The 17,517-nt window shown below is 30.9% G+C and overlaps 2 protein-coding genes across 3 annotated transcripts; one reads left to right on the forward strand and one right to left on the reverse strand.

Annotated features, from left to right (window-relative positions):
• Positions 1–1,937: 1,937 nt before the first annotated feature.
• On the reverse strand, positions 1,938–3,927 carry LOC111033642 (ubiquitin-conjugating enzyme E2 N). The gene is made up of 2 exons (XM_022314475.1): positions 3,175–3,927; positions 1,938–2,940 (listed from the first exon to the last, which is right to left on the reverse strand). The coding sequence occupies exons 1-2, from the start codon at positions 3,270–3,272 to the stop codon at positions 2,583–2,585; spliced, it is 456 nt and encodes a 151-aa protein (XP_022170167.1). The 5' UTR covers positions 3,273–3,927; the 3' UTR covers positions 1,938–2,582.
• Positions 3,928–5,602: 1,675 nt separating this feature from the next.
• On the forward strand, positions 5,603–12,384 carry LOC111033641 (GPI ethanolamine phosphate transferase 2). 2 transcript variants are annotated; one of them, XM_022314473.1, is made up of 13 exons: positions 5,603–6,234; positions 6,810–7,008; positions 7,077–7,286; positions 7,358–7,540; positions 8,368–8,519; positions 8,608–8,804; positions 9,600–9,796; positions 9,902–10,132; positions 10,197–10,521; positions 10,622–10,796; positions 10,868–11,159; positions 11,849–11,997; positions 12,080–12,384. In XM_022314473.1, the coding sequence occupies exons 1-13, from the start codon at positions 6,059–6,061 to the stop codon at positions 12,300–12,302; spliced, it is 2,709 nt and encodes a 902-aa protein (XP_022170165.1). In that variant the 5' UTR covers positions 5,603–6,058; the 3' UTR covers positions 12,303–12,384. The 2 variants fall into 2 exon arrangements, with proteins under 2 accessions (XP_022170165.1, XP_022170166.1); XM_022314474.1 differs by lacking the exon at positions 5,603–6,234 and having other exon boundaries at positions 6,930–7,045; positions 7,111–7,286.
• Positions 12,385–17,517: the final 5,133 nt, after the last annotated feature.

The raw sequence follows: 17,517 nt of genomic DNA on the forward strand, positions 1-17,517 counted from the left end.
ATTGAACATAAATATTAGTCAGGAGAGGTATTTATATGGTTCTACATGTTTTGCTCAAAAAATTAATAGTTTATGCCAAAATGTATTTTTATGACTTAATGATTCTGTATATTATAAAATTATATTTTGCATAATTTTGTAATTTTAGGACTTTTTAAATGTGGCCATGCGGGGTCCTAATTTTCTATAACTCATCAAATCATGATGTACAAAATAAATGAAAATTGTAAGGACCTTATGAATATGAGCAGATGACTTGTGTTATGGTTATATGAGGCCAAAACATTTTTGGACAATTAAAAAATGTATTTTTTTAAAAGTTAAGATAAAGAGCTAACACTCTAACAAGTACTAATAGCTTTGAGGTAAACAAAAAACTTTAAAATGTTCTTCAAAAAATAAATGGTTTTTATATTAAGACTAAAATATAAAAATTATTAAAATCTACAATTTGCTCAAGGCAATATTTTGGTACTTTGGGCAAAGTATGTTAATAGGAGATAATATTATAATTCTCTACCCTAATACAGACCTAGTATAATTTGTCATTCAAACGTATTAACTTTCACACCTCTTACAAGAACAAACGAGAAATATATTTAAACATAAAATTTCCACATACCACACACAAACCAAATACACAATATATTCAAAAAAACCCACATTGAGATGTATAATATTTAAACACAAAAGAAAATCAATAAAAATGTATTGGAGAAATTAAGGGAGGGGGCAATGTCCAACCCTGGCCTCCCTCTAAATACAGGACTGTTTGACTTGCAAGTTGTATGCAATGTTTTGGGCAAAAGTTAGTTCAACTTATTTAATTAAGAATACTAATAATGTAATCTAACATACTATTCTTAGAAATAGATGGTGATTCACTCAACTATACCGGGGAAGCGCCCCCACACTATTAACCTTCCCTTAGTATTCACAAAAATATTAGGTTCAACAGAGAAATATGTCATAAGGACTTTAGTACACTATGTATATCGCAAAAGATGTTGAAAAAGAAGGTACACAACTTTTTAAACAAAATGCTTTTTTCTAGCTTAGTAGGTGAAGTATGTACTTTTTAAGAAAACTTTCCAGAATTCTGCTTTAACTCAGAAAATTAAATTTTTACTCCACTTTTGTTGTTAGGTTTGCCATTTGCAAAATTATTGCACTTGGAATAAAAATGTAAATTGGTTAGTTACTAGTGTTGTGCAGAGTGGAACTGACCTCAACAGAACAGTATAAAGTGTGGAATACATCTTGGTGATTATTTCAAAACTAAATTCTTCTATTTTAGGTTTATTTCTGTAGTTATGAAGTGTCAATCCCGGACTCTCTGAAAAGTCTCTTTTAATACTCGATAAATAAATCTATTCTATTTTTAAAGTTTTAGTCCACGAATCATATATATTGAGTTTTTAAATTAATTTTTTTTCTTATATTTAACAAATATAATTTTTTTTAAATGATCATATTTAATTGTATACAAGTATATTTTAAGTATACAACAATTAGAGTACAAACAAAATGTTAACATGTTCACTGACAAAACTACAACGCATGTCAAGTTCGCTTAAAATATTCAAAACACAGGTATTGTAAACTATTAATTAATTGTAATTTTAAAACCACAAGGCATTACAAACATATTTATTTTTTAATTAAAATAATTTTGTCTCAAACAAAATGAAGAGGATGTCATTAATTTGTATAGACTTAAGTAACAATGAATGAGAGTGTATTGTTCAGTAAAACCAATGATATACAAATTGCGTCTTACTTACAATCTAAAACCAATTATTCATAGATTCTAACAATAAAATAATTTTACTGATATCCTCTTAAAGTGATAAGACTGTTTGAGTTGCTTAGTCATTGTCAATAAAGATTTAATACATCCAAATTATCAATTTTATTCTAGAAAAAATGAGCAAATGTAAGGTTAATGAAAAAAATGTGTATTTGAAGGCCAAATAAATGTATTTTTAACTGTAAAAAAAAACCAGTGTTTAGGATAGTGATTTAAACATTCCCATTGGGTGCATAATAGTTTACTCAAAGGCTAGGTAAGTCTTAAATAAATGTTTTATTCACACAAGAATGATGAATCTCAGCAATATAATAATAATCATAAAAAAAAAATTGAATAATAAAAGATTACGAACAAGTTTAAATTAAGATATAACTGATGAAAAGCATTACAACATTAAAATGAAAATACATAAGTTTTACATAAATATATATAAGTAAATTACTAGTATTCACTGATGACTTAACAGTTCTATATTTCATTCAGTGGAATAGGCTAGTAAAACTTCCTACCCTTTTAAATTATCATTGTGATTACATACCAAAGGCATAATAATACAATTTGAGGGAACAACAATATGTTAACAATTATATTCCATCATTACCATTTTCTATAATTCTTAATAAATTTCCATTAGTTAAAAGACAACTGTTGGAAAAAAATATATAAGTATATTGCTCGATTTAGAATGGTTTTCATTCAGAGTATTTTATATTATTATAATTATTAACCTTTAACTTTATTTTTATACTCCTCACTTAAAGCGTACTGTTTAGTTTTCTGAGGCATACATGCGTGTCCATTCCTTAGCATTGCGTATGGCTTCAATTTCATTAACTTTCCACAGTTCAGCTACATCGTTTGCTAATGGATCGTCTGGATTTGGTGCGCTCAACAACGCTTGTATGGACAAAAGAACAGTACGTATCTGCAACGCTGGTGACCATTTGTCTTTAAGTATGTCCAAACATATTCTTCCAAGTCGGTCAATATTTGGATGGTATATTTTAGTGATGAAGCGAACCTTTGGCGCTGACATTGGATAGTCTTCGGGCAAAAATAGTTCCAACTTGAACAGGCCCCCTTCGAATGGCGAGTCTTCGGGCCCCGTGACTTTGACGTGAAAATACCTGTGGCATAAAAAAAAAAAATTAAATAAAACGATGACCGACGTACGCTATCGTGATTATTGTTCGCATCGACGGAGGGGGGACAAAAAAATTAAACAAACGCAATCAGGATAGAATCCAAGTGTACCCAGACCGCGCAGACATTTATTCACGAAAATAATATTATTGGCCTATATTATAGTAGGAGCATCGTCGATTTATTTCCACACACTATGCGTGGAAGACGCGTCTCACCTGGCATTTCCTTCGTCCGGTTTGGCACTGATTCCGGGCACCGGTTCCTGCATCAGACGTTGGGTCTCCTTGAGTATTCTCCGCGGTAACACAGACATATTAATATTGCGCTAAACTAAAAGAGATGATATCGGAACGGATGCTGAGTAAGTACCGCACTGTAAACGGACGACAAAATGTGGAATCGGCGGCGGCGGCGGCGGCGGCGGCGGCGGCGGCGGCGGCGGTTTGTTGTTGCCGAGCGCTGGTCGTTGCCTTCTGCAGTTCTGAACAATAATGTGAATTATATGTGATATTATTTCTCCTCTTACCGGTTTCGGAGATGTGTGTGTGAGAGTGTGTGTGTGTGTGTGTGTTTGTGTGTGTTTGTGTGTGTGTGTGTGTGTGTGTGTGTGTGTGACGTGTGTTTGTTGTGTAATCGTATTTTTAAATTATTATTATCAATAAAGTCGCGTGTGTTGGTGATCGACGACGACGACTACGACTACTGCAATAACTGCACTAATAGCACTATACGGTAAATTAGTGCACTAAAATACGTCCACACGTCTTGTTACAATGCCGAGTAGTGTCCAAAACTGCTATTATTCACGAACAATCTCAATATTCGGTGTATTCACTGTAATTCGGTCGTTCACAACTCGAGAATATTATTATCACGAAATGAAAACATGTCGGCGGGGTAGTTGATGGGATGAAGCCTGCTCGCATTCGAGCGTTCGATGTTTAATACCGCGTCGGCGACGGTAATAATAGTAATAATAATAAGACGAGCTGCACTGAGCACGAGTGTAGAGCGAGTTGCAGTGGCGTTGCACCGGTGGAAGTGTGGAACGGGTGTCGTGTATGGTGTACAACTATTTTATTATTACTATGTTCATGGTCGTGTACGCGCGTGATTAATGATAATGGTAAAATGGAGAACGGAGAGAGAATTGGAACTCCGAGAAAATATTAAAATAATGTGCGACGGTGTTCGGGTGTTGTACTGTCGTAGACTACTATAAATATGTCTACATGGTTAATAGTTATAGACTATAGTGTGTACTTTATACCGCTGACCTAATATGATTATTAGGTAAATATTATTACCGGGTCAGTATAGTTTATACTGCTGATTGGCGACAATAAGTGCGGTGCAGTACTGATTACTTATACTGTGGCATTAAGCGATCGACGTAAAGACTATTACATTGGGCCATTGGGGCCTGTGGGTCGGTAGTTATAAGATGAATCGCAATTTTCGTGATATGAAATTATTGCAGTTTTCAAAATTTCGAGGCGCTACAAATTTTTTTTCAATCGTAATCGACATATCATTAAACCACGAATTTCGTGAAGGAAAAAAGAAAAAATGTATTAAAATGGTGGTCCGTTCGTCTCAAATTGGTTCCTAAACCACCTTCCGCGTAGTGCTCAAATATAAAATAGTTTATATTATTATATAAATAAAACGATTCAAAAGTCGTGCTCAGGTGTCGGAAACGTACTGTCAGAGGCAGTTAGTAAAGCACGCTGGAGTCAACCAGCTGTGGTTTCCACATGATTAAATCCAAGTGATTTTATTGATCTTTTCCATCTTTGACTATTACACTATTTCAATAAATCACTTTCCAGCGACGGAGTAGTACTGCAACAGTACCACTCGGTTGTGCGATTCTCTTTGTCGGTTGGTCTGGTAGTTAAAACTTTGAGCTGTAGAGCAGCACTATTCATTAGTGTTGAATATTTCTACTTTCGATTTCCAAGTTTCGACACTACGGACGGGAAAACGCGTTATGTTTAATGTCAATTAACGATCTAAATTCTAAGCATCTAAGGGATGATCGGTAATTAGTAAAGGACGATCAACAAGAGATATTTTGGTCCCGGTGAATTTTCTACAGGCTTTTTCCACTGCTTATAAGTTATAACATTTGTTGCATGTGGTAATGAATAACTATACTATTATTACTGAAGTTTATAAATTATAGGTCATGGACTCATGGTAGGCGTAGTTCTAGCCCGATCTAGTAACAGCTAACCAATAGTCAGAAGATAGTAGGCAGGTAGTAACTGGGTAACTACTAACTAAATACCGCATGAATAGTGAATACAGTAAATACAGTAAATCATTACATGCATTTCATATTTGTATAAAATTTGTATTATGACTTATGATTTTGGAGTTCGGATTTACTAGTGCTTACCTAGCAGTTACTAAATAATAGTAAATAGTAAATACTATTTAACTGCCAGTACCTATAATAAAATTAAAATAATAATAATTTAATATTCATACAAAAATTTAAAATATTTAAAAATCCGTAATCCATCGGCATTCGCTAATCGCTCTCGCCATTCGACAATCGGTCGCGCAACTAACTTCACAACGGTTAATCGGTGACCGACACGACCATACATAAACAGAATATATAGATAAATAGTAAATACATTTTATTATTATCTATAGTGACCGGTGTAGTTTTCAGGTTATGTAAATAATTCCCTGTTAGTGTTGTTATTTGTTGTTGTTTTGGCCTTTGGCGTCGTACACACGACTACGCTTTGTGACTCCCGTCTTTGGAGTTTGGAGTCGCAGTCGTAGTTATTTGAATTTGAGTCGTTTTAAAACTCGCAGCTGTGGCGCACAGCTTGTGGTGCTCTGCCATACTGGTATGGGTACTTAGAATAAAGATAACTATGGTGTGGGTGTGTTCAACAAACAGACATTTCGGATGAGCAGTTATTATTGCACTTAACTAATTGTAGGTTCTGTACTACAATGGTAACAGCAAACGGTGTTCGTACTCAAAAAATATGATCCAATTGCCGCCGCCACGAGTCTTGTGAGATTGATAAAAAAAATCGTTACAAACAACGATTATACTCGTCCAGTCACACTATGCGGCTGACCAAGCAGTCGGTCACTCTGCTTTACCTGTCGTCGTGCACGATTTTCGCCAATTTGCTATTCCTCTTTGGGTTCTTTTCGTTCGGCTACAACGACAGCCGCACGTCAACACCAAACGATATCCCGTCGACTATATGGCCGAACAAAAACGACTCGGAACCTTGGCGGTAATTACAAAACAGTTACCTATTACCATTGCTGTACCTTTATTTTGGAGGGGGAGGAGGGTTTAAAAGTTGAACCCCTCACAGCTGAAATTTTCTCGGATTACGTAACTTCAAAATTTAATATCATTTTTTTTTAAAAATTATTTCTCACTCCCCCTAAATTTGTTCTACGTTGTCTACTACTACTCTCAACCATCGATTGATTGACCTCTTCAAAAATGTGCACTAGTTAGCGCGGTTCGCCAGGCTCCTTAATTTATAGTTATAAATTATTGAGATTCATGTTATGAAAACCTACCATTCGAAAGCCCCCTCACTTAATTGCTCTTAGTTCAAAAGCTAATAGTTTATAGATACCTGTACCTATTATACTTATATTTTTGGAGGGCACCTAGTTGTGTATTCTTGTGAATTTAATGCAATAGATAATTTTAATGACGACTAATAAGTAATAACAAATTGTAATCAGCGATTGTAACTTTTGTTATAGTGTTTGGTGCTTAAAAAAAATAATTTGAATTAATATTTTAAGTTAATAACATGATTAATTTTTTGTAATTTGAAAACATTTTTAGTTTTGACACTAGACGCTTGTATCGAAAGTCTGTTAACAAAGTGGTATTGATGGTAATAGATGGTATTCGTTATGATTTTTTCACGGAATCTGAATACAATGTAAATATGCCATTTTCTACTGATCTCATAAAGCAGAACCGAAGTTGTTTATTTCGTACCAGAGTGAACGCTCCTACAGTTACGATGCCACGTTTAAAAGTACAGTTATAGTGACGTAGTGATTTATGAATGAATTGTAAATAAGCCAGTACATGTTTGATTATCAGGCCTTAACTACAGGTACAGTGCCAAATTTTATAGATCTTGTGTTAAATCTGGATAGTTCGGCTGTGCAACAAGACAGTATTATTTACCAAGCCCGTGCAGCTAATAAACAAGTTATATTTTATGGGGATGAAACATGGTTAAAATTATTTCCAAATTCATTTGTCAGACATGATGGAACTACATCCTTTTACATATCTGATTACACTGAAGTAATTCGTTTTTCTGTAGTACATGTTTTAGATGAATATTAACATTAAACTAAGTAATATATTTTCTTTAGGTTGATAACAATGTCACTCGTCATCTAGAAAATGAATTAAAACCAACGGCCGATTGGGACATCATGATACTTCATTATTTAGGTCTTGATCATATTGGCCATACAGGTGGACCTCGAAGTAATTTGATGCCGAATAAATTGTCTGAGATGGATAATATTATTCAGCGTATTGTTAATTACATGGTGAATACTATTATTATATAATTTTGTATTTTGATTAAATTTTATGTTTTGGTTAAATGAGAGAGTGAATAAAAATAAAAATCTCCGGAATAATACTGCCCACATTTTCTAATGAAAGTTTTTGAATAGTTTTAAAACACTTACAACAATACAACATCATTAATATTTAATTATAAATGTATAGGTAGGTACTTGTGATTTTGTTTGTTTATTTAAATATTTAAATATTGCAAGTCCAGCAATTACTAAAAATTAAAAATTAAATTCTAAGAATCATCATAATATTCAAAAACCAAGTTATATTTAATGTTTGAAATAAATATTAAAAACAATTTAATTTGCTTTTATATTTATACTACCATTTTCAAATATTAACAACAATATTATTTTGTCTTTATTGCAATATGCATAATTCTGTAAAAAATGTGATTGAGTTTTGTTATTTTTATAAATTGTAATAAATATAATTATAAGTAGGTATTTTTAAAAGTTATCAGATACATTATACTACATATTAAAAAATTAAAAATACAATAAAATTATTACCTACATTAAAAGTTACTCAATTGTAAGTAATATGCATGTATAAATAATTTGACAATTTAAACAAAAAATCAATTAAAGTGTACAGTCAATAACCCTGTAAATAACATTATTATTAAAATATTAGGAAACTGTGAAATAAACAATTTATTGACTATTATTATTTATTTTAATATTTAATATTAATTATCAAAATATTTTTGAGGATTTTTATTCCGATTACTGAAAGAGTAAAATATAATATGTAGTTGGTCATATTTTAACTGTTTCTGAAAAATTACTAGGATTCTGAAAAATCTGAATTGCCATCTGTTTTAATTGTTTGTGGTGATCATGGAATGCGTGACAATGGTGGACATGGTGGATCCTCGACTGGCGAAGTAATGGTTCCTTTATTTGTTTATTTTAAAAATAGGAAATGTGGTGGATCTATAAAGTATGTTCAATAATAACAAACTGTATTTTTTGGTAATAATTAATTGTTTTATCTATAAATGTACTATTTAAAAAAAAAAAAAAACTAGAGAAGAAATAATGCAAACAGACTTTGTGCCATCAATTTCTGTAATTATGGGGCTACCAATACCTTCAAGCAGTACGGGAAAGCTTATAAATAAAATTTTGCAAAATCTTAATATCAATGAAATTCTGTTTGCATATCATTATAACTCTCAGCAAATGTATACAAATTATATTTCAAAAAAAGGATTAATGAATAAAGGTATTTTGAGTTAGACTACATATTATATGGTATGTTTATATTAGGGTGGCGCTAAAATAGTTTAAATCAACAGATACTCTCTTTCTTACTCATACCTTGTGTTATTTTGTTTAAAATAACAAGTATGTTTAGATCTAAAACCATTTTAACGCCACTATATAAACTAACTAATAGAAATCTAATTAAGTAGGGCTAAGATTTACATGCATTGGTATATTTTTTTGCAGTATCTACAATTCTCCTTAATATGACACAAATTATTAATTTTTTATATTTCAACTATAAAGATAAAAAATGCACGTTTTTTGATATATTTAAGCAAGGTTAGTCATAAAAAGGCTACATGTCATGTGATATGCTCCAAATTTCAATTTTATAAAATCAATGTTTTTATCTTAAATAAAAAATGGATTAAAAAAGCTTTGGATTTATATAAAAGTGAGATTAATAAAAATTATAAAGCTTAGATAAACAGTTATGTTGTAACTTATAGCATTTGTTTTAAAATTTTAAAATGCTTCTCTTTTACATAATAGTTTGAAAATTATTGGTAAATTGAATGTATATTGTATTATATATTTACTATATATCTTAACAAAATTATGTGCATTTTGTACTATTATGTATTGTATATAATCTTAGCCCTATTATTAAACTGATATTTAACTCTTGCTACATAATAAATATTTTGTTCTATTTTATAAATTTGACAGAGTTATTTTGTCAGACTAAAATTGTTTTGTACAAATATTTAATTTATATGAATATAAAGTTGGTATAATTTTTATTATTTAGCTTTTATGAAGGATTATGAGCATGCCATGATATATTATTATGATTGGTTGAAAAGAGAAACCGCATCAATCAATCAGGCGCACCGTGTTATTTCGTTGTATGAATCTGCACTGAGTGGTATGAGCAACTATATAATTGGATCAATAGCTAAATTTGACGTATTCCTCATAATTGTCTCAATTGTATTATCTATACAGGTAAAATATTTGTTCAGTTAAGTCCATTACAAGTTTTTACTTAGTTTTTATTTTGTCCTTATTATTTTAAGTTTTATTTTGTGATGATCAATGTTATAATTTAAGGTGTGGTTGTTGCTCATAGACTTTGATGCTGTAAATATCCAGTTTATTAAAGTCAGTCGTTTGGTATACCTTATGCTAATTCGTTGGGCTGTTTGTGTATGGTTACAATGTGACAGTGTACTTTGTGAATTCACTGCCACATTTAATCTATTGGCCAGTGTTATAATTACAATGTTTATTATAAACCTTGGTAGTTTTGATTGGCCAATTTCTACATTCTTTAGTTTAGAGGTACTGCATATCATTAATTATTTTTATTTAGAATATTTTAATAAAAAATCGTTATTATTTTCAGATTAGCGATTTCAATAATAATAACTTATTTTATGTCTTGCCGGGTACATTAATACATGTATTAAGCCTATTTTCATCAAGTTATATTGAAGAAGAGCATCAGTTATTGTATCACCTTTGGGCTGGATTTTCTGCTATTCAAGTATACAAAACTTTTATTACACATAGCTATACAACAACTGCTAAGTGGATACTATCTATGATTTTGCATAGATTTTGTAAAAATTTGAATATTATTGGTAATCAATCGGCAGGTGTTTATAGTTTAGGAGATTGGTTTCGTGAGTCCCAAAATCAAATTTATTTGACAACACTTATGATCATTGGTAAGTTGTACAGACTATTTTTATGATATATTATATTATCTTATTACATCAAAATCAAAATCTGTTATTTAAAATTGTCATCTTTGAAAAAAAATGGCAGGTCTTTGCAGTATATTCTATGCTTGTATCAACATTCATCGAGTCACTAAAAACAATAAACAATATCATATATTAAGCTTAATTATTTTAGTTTTATACTTTTGGACTTTGTGCAGTGTTTACATGTATAGGGTTGAAACTAAAGAAGTTTCTGTACCATATGGACACAATATATTGTAAGGATTATGATATTATTGTAATAATAAATTAGTATAAGTTACATTAATATAGTTCATTATTTTTTTAGAAAATTAATATTTTGCTTGAATTCGTGGACCATTGCATGGTATTTATTAATTGGATGCCATACTTTTCTTGTTATCAAACAAACTAATCGAAATAACAACAAGTTTAACAGTGCTGTTTGTTCGATAATGGTCTTATTAATGCTACGTTTGTCACTATTACTAAGACCGCATAACATATTGGTACCAGCAGTCTTAGTCTATACGTGTAAACTCCTTCAATTTAAAAGTTGGAATACTTTGACCACAACTATACTTCATTATTGGTTGTCGTTGATGTTTTTTTTTTATCAGGTAAATCACTTGTGATCTTAGAATCATATTCTCAACAATCTTGTTATAATATGTGCCATGTGCGATTAATAAATAGAAAGTGTTTAACAATACTTTAGACTTAATTAATGTTCCAAATTGTAGTGGGTAAAAATTCTATGTATGTAAATGCATTCTTGTGTCTGTAAAGTAAATAACTTATATTGGTCTATTTCTGCTTCATAGAAGATTATTTATGAACTTATTATGATTAAATGTACACACTGTTTTTATTTTATTTTGGCACAACCTGCTAAGTTTCATGTTATATAGAAGTTGTATAAAAAAATTGGTAGGGCATTAATAGATCTACAGTCTTAATTAAAAAATTGAATTCATCATTCCATGTTATAAGTCTACTACTCATTGTTGCCCATTAATGTAATATTGCTTCAATCCTCTATGTACCGTAAATTTGTTATTAGTTGTTATAGACTATTGTATTCTCTATTTCTCATTTTTTTTAAACTACAGGTTCAACTTTAAATTTTAATAAAATGTAAAAATATCTTTTTGGTTAAAATATAAGTGTTTATTTTTCTTTTCACATTTTGCGTTCAATAAGTCCAGTAAATTTAACCAAATGTATTAAGTTCCATGTATGACTAGTATTACCAGTATAAGCACTAAAATATCACTTAGGAACTATAAATATATTTGATAATTTACAGGGTAATTCAAACAGTGTTGGAACATTAGACATAGTGCCTGGGTACATTGGTCAAACCAGTTACGATCCTGTTGTTGCAGGAATACATATTTTTACTCATACGTATGGGTTTCCAATGCTGGTTTACTTATTCCTCGTTCTCGATCAAAAGTAAAACATACAATATAATATATCATTGATGTATCATATTTATATGTTTAAATTTTAAACTAATTAGATTCTTTCAAATCAGGTTTTCAGGGCTTCAAAAACTTTGTATGCTTAACGTCACTCAATCATGTGTATACAACCTTGTTATTTTATTATTTCGTAATCATTTATTTATATGGTCAGTGTTTTCTCCTAAACTTCTGTATATTGCAATGTTTACCTCTACAACATATGTATTTTCTGCTCTTATTATTATTCTATTAACTTTATGTGGTACTTCTACTAAAAAAGAATTAGAAATTTAAATTGTTGTATTTTATGGATTACATTCTTATAGTTTATTGTTTATAAGTTTATAACTATGTATTATTATTGGTTGATGGCTAAATATGCTAACTACAAATTATTTCTGTATTCATTTATAAAATTGTATATTTGTATGGATCATATTAATAAGTATTATGTATTTAATTATATTTTATTATAAATTACTTTTTATACCACTTGTCTTAAATTAAATAATTACTATAGGATTATTAATACATATGATAATTATAATTATTTATTAATAATTTTGAATCTCATTACAAACATATTAAACTGACTGTTACTCTAACAAACTATTCGAAAGAATCATCTAGTCTTATTAGACTAAAAAAGTTTATTATCAACTTTTATTTGGTTGTTGATTATTGCATAATATTTATTGAAAATGTTTTTTTTTCATCTTATGATATTGTATGTGTTATTTTTATTTTAGTTTTATAACTTATCATTATTTTCTCTGTATTAGTTATTAATAATTAACAGTTAATTGAAATATTATGTATGGATATTACATTGCAACATGTTATTACAATATTATTTATTACTGGTTCATTTAAAAATAACAGACGATGTAATATTACTATACACAGTGAAATTTTTATTTAACAACATAAATATAAGAAAATAAATATAGGTAGTAGGTATATTTTACAAAAAATCAACTATTTCAATGATACCTACCTAGTATTTGAGTCAATATTTTATTTTATTAATAAATATAGATTTATATCTATTGATTCTGAAATATTATAATATATGCTCTGTAGCGTGTCCACTAGTGTATGTCGATGTAAGAAATTGTCAATCAATATACTTCACTTAAAATCAAATAACTTAAATTACAAATTTTGTTCTTAAAATGCTAACACTTTTAATAATTTACACAAAAATATTCTAGGTAGGAACTTTATAAAATATTAAATGGAATTGACTGGCATGGAGGTGCTTACACTGCAAACATTAAAAACGTAAAATCACAGGCTCTAAAGTCTGTATTAGTATATTAGACTATTTACTATTTACTCCTCCCTATTCTTGATTGTGCTTAATTATCACAGGTAGGCACACAAAAAATGGTAACAAAGCCATCATTTATATAAATTAATTTTAAAAATTTACTTTATATCCTCAAGTGTAAGCTAACGACTAACGAGTTCCAAGGCCTGTTATAGATCCTTCTATATTTCGACTTCGAAAATTATCTTATGATTGATCACTTGGTCAGAACATACAAATCTATAAATTATAACATAAATGTTGATATTTGGTTTTAAATAGATATAATAATTTTGTACAATATATTTTATACTCCGTATCACTTTATTTTCTTAATCTCATTATAACTATCTTTATGTAGGTATCTATTGTTTGATATTTGATATTTCTTACACATAGGTACTTTCGTTGGCGTTTATATACAAAAAATATTTTTAAAAAGATAAAGTAAAATAATGTAAAATAAAATAAATGGTCTAAATATTAATTCAAAGCTAGTAATAACTAAATTGTCTATAAAAGGATCGATATAATTGGTGAAATCAATGACAATAATATAACAAATCTATGTACAAATGCTGAAATGCCCAAACTAAATGATAAACAAATAATCCTAGATAATAAACTATAAAGGTATAATTAACATAGGTATTGCCGATTTTTTATTTTTATAATATTTATACAATTTATACTTCTTAGCATAATAAGTTGTAAGAATGTAAAACGCAGGTTGTTTCGTATGATTAAATGATGGTTCTTTATTCTTACGTAAAATAAGAAAAAGTTTATGATTTACAGTGTTTTCTTTGTGGTTACAAGACGTGCTTTTTGAGCTACAGATATTTTATTGACAATACGGTTTGTTTCTTTTTTCTTCACTGCATTCATTGATAGTAATGTCGTTTAGACTTCCTTGTGGAGCGGTGATTTTTGGTAATTTTTTCGAAAACGGGATCAAGTAGATTTGCCCTGATATTTTCATTCTAATAGTATGATTGTCAAAGTCAATTTGTGTATTATATTTATTTAGGATATCCGAGTATCCGACCCAATAATTCCTCGTTCGTTAAGTCCCTCGACTTGTATGTAGTTGGACACTATGGTGGCTTCTCCGAGTTGACATTGAAAAAATAATTGTTTCGATGTTCTACATATTTGTTTGCTGACTGTATTACTGATTTTTACACGTACAATGACTCACCATTGCTTTCCATCTGGCTTATGGTTTGCTCCGGCTCATTATTTTCATTGTTTGTGGCAACTTGGTTGATTTGTTGATTGTTATCTCTGGCGGGTGTATTGTGATTGTTTTGTCGATTGTTCCATTGATTGTTCTGCTGGTAGTTGTTGTTCTGGGTGTAAGGCTTTTTACTCCAATTGTTTTGGTTCGCTTGCCCTTTCGTGTTGTTGTTCGGACGACTGTTCTCGTGTTGGTTGTTGTTTTGCTGTTGGTTCCGAGTGTCGTCTTTGCGAGGTTGGTTTTGACCTTCCTCCCCCAGTATCTTCATTGCTGCTAGTATTGTTCGCTCAGGCATTGACACAAGGATGGCTCTCAGACAGCCAGGGTAGTGTTTTGCAATATTTTTGACTATTTCTTGTTCTGATAGGTGAGGTACTTCAAGGTGACGTAGTTTGGTGGCTCATGTCGCAAAGTGTTCACGAAAGTTAGCGTTCTGTGGTATTTGGGTGATACTAAGACATTGGCTCCAAACTTGTATTTGGATTTCCCTCGACCAGTATTCATCAATGAACCTTTCAGGAAGTCTTTCGGAAGTCGTCATAATCCTTTAGTTGAAATCTTATGGTTGAAAACCAACCGAGTGCTGCTACTTTCAGGCAGTCTCCCACAACTATTATTTTTTCTCCCACGTATAGTTGCTTGATTGCGATGTATTCGTCCAGACGGCGGAGGAAATCAACAGAGTGCATGTCACGGTTGTTCCCATGAAATGACGGACGGGTCATTTCGCTGATATTTCCTGGTTCTGCTCTTGGAGTATTTATATCTTGTTGTCTTTTATTTGAATTGCTGTAATTGAATTTTATTTCATTTAATTTGTTTTCAAGTTCTGTAATTTTCTGCATATATTTTTCCTCATTGTCGTAATTGATTTACTAACAGTTGGCTGTGTCGTTCAATTTCCTTTTTTAGTGCATTAAATTCGTCTTTGCTGACCGTTTCTTTTTTCGACGGCATTTTGAATGATGTAGATTCTTCTTTATTTAACTGATGTAGGGGCCTTCTCTGTCGAGCCAGTTGTAAGAATGCAAAACGCAGGTTGTTTCGTATGATTGAATGATGGTTCTTTATTCACACGTAAAACAGTTTATGATTTACAGTGTTTTCTTTTGTGGTTACAAGTGCTCTTTGAGCTACAGATATATTAATTTATTTTAGAATTGTTCATACCGTATACATATATTTTGATTATACAAGTCCTCTTCGAGCTACAGATATTTTATTGATAATACGGTTTGTTTCACTTACATGGATGTTGAAAGGTTTGTGTATTGAAATGGACCATACTGTGGAACAAAGCAGCCTACTCTACTGGTGGTGATTGGTGACAGTATGGTAACGGGATGTGGCTATCGGGTGATTTATGTGTATCTGTTCTCGGTGCACCGTTTTACTTTCTTCAACAATCCTTCTTCTTGGACAATGTGACTGGAACGTCCGAGATGTCAAAACAACAGCAGCGCGTACAGCTACGGTGACGGCGGCGTTGAGTGGTGGTTGCGGACAACAGGCCGCTGCTGTTTGGAATTTGTAACTTGATCAGTACGCTTCTAGGGCGTACCACTACAGATTCCTTACAGAGGGTGTTGTGTGAACCCTCTCCAACGTCTTAAATGTGAGTAGCTTGAACAGTACGCTGCCAGGACATACCAATACTCACACCGTCGGGGTAAGGAGAGGTGTTATGTTTATACTTTATTTATATTATGTTTATTCATGTTACAATGTTACATTAGTTACATCATTACAACAGCTTATATTATATTACTTCTTTTACCATGCGGACATCAAACGTCTAACCGACAGCTAACTTACTGACTATATCAACTAATAAGGTTATGACAGCAACTACAGTGTTGCACCATATACAACAAGAGGGGTGTACCATTGGTACGGATACAAAAGCGTGGACTACTCGGCGGGATCCACTTATCGAAGTTATTTAACACAGTGAGAAATAAACGTAGAAGTAGAGCTGTTTATCGGCTGAAAAGCACGAAGTAGGTTATCGATGGTTGGAATGTGGCCTATATTTCTGTGGTACACCGCTAGTCGGTGTGAGGCAGTGTGTAGGGTTACTACGACTGCATTTTCATGGGTTTTGCATGATGACTGTTGTTTCCTTGGTGGGCGGTTGGATAAATCAACAATCGACGTAGTATTTGATGGTTTAGTTGGTTCTAGTGATGATGACACGAACTTATAATTTTCTGTGTGAAAAGCTGTATAAAGTTGTCTAGTCGTCGTAGAGCGCGTGTCTTTGAGTGATAGAATATTGCCGATTTAAACTTAAAATTATTTACGACTGTTTATTGTTCATTAGATACACAGTACTCTCTGTTATATAAGAAATAATGTCAGTAATATCACAGTTGATTCATTATTAATGTTATGTGAAATTAATCAATTATATTACTCTCAATAAATTTAAAATAAAATAGGGACTCATTCCAATGTTATGTTAGGTTCTTTTTTTACATTATCATTAATTAATGGTCGTATAACTTATAGTAATATGCCTTATAGTTTGAAGTTTGAACACTATTATAATAAATTAATAGTTACCTATGTAATTTGGTCGTATTTTGAACTTGAAATAACTATAAAAAATTATATATATTTTTTGGATTTTTTGGTTACAGAACAATCTAGTTACGTGAAACCTTACTTAAAAATTTTAATCCTCAGCTATAAAAATTAAACATTTCATACATTTTGAACCGCAAAATAATTTGTAAATTTTGAATTTGATATTGGTATATTGTCGAAATTTAAGTTTTAAACGTCTATAAAAAAAATTTTGCTTGTGTATTTTTAATGTTTTTTAACCGCTGCTGTAACAAAAAATTAGGGACCTTGTATTATATTATACGGTCATGCATTTTGACCCGACGAATACAATTTTATTGATATTTACAGAAAAAAAAAAACTAAAAAACTTGAAAACTGAAAATGTC

This window comes from Myzus persicae, unplaced genomic scaffold (assembly GCF_001856785.1).
Source record: "Myzus persicae strain clone G006 unplaced genomic scaffold, MPER_G0061.0, whole genome shotgun sequence".
NCBI classification, from domain to species: domain Eukaryota; kingdom Metazoa; phylum Arthropoda; class Insecta; order Hemiptera; family Aphididae; genus Myzus; species Myzus persicae.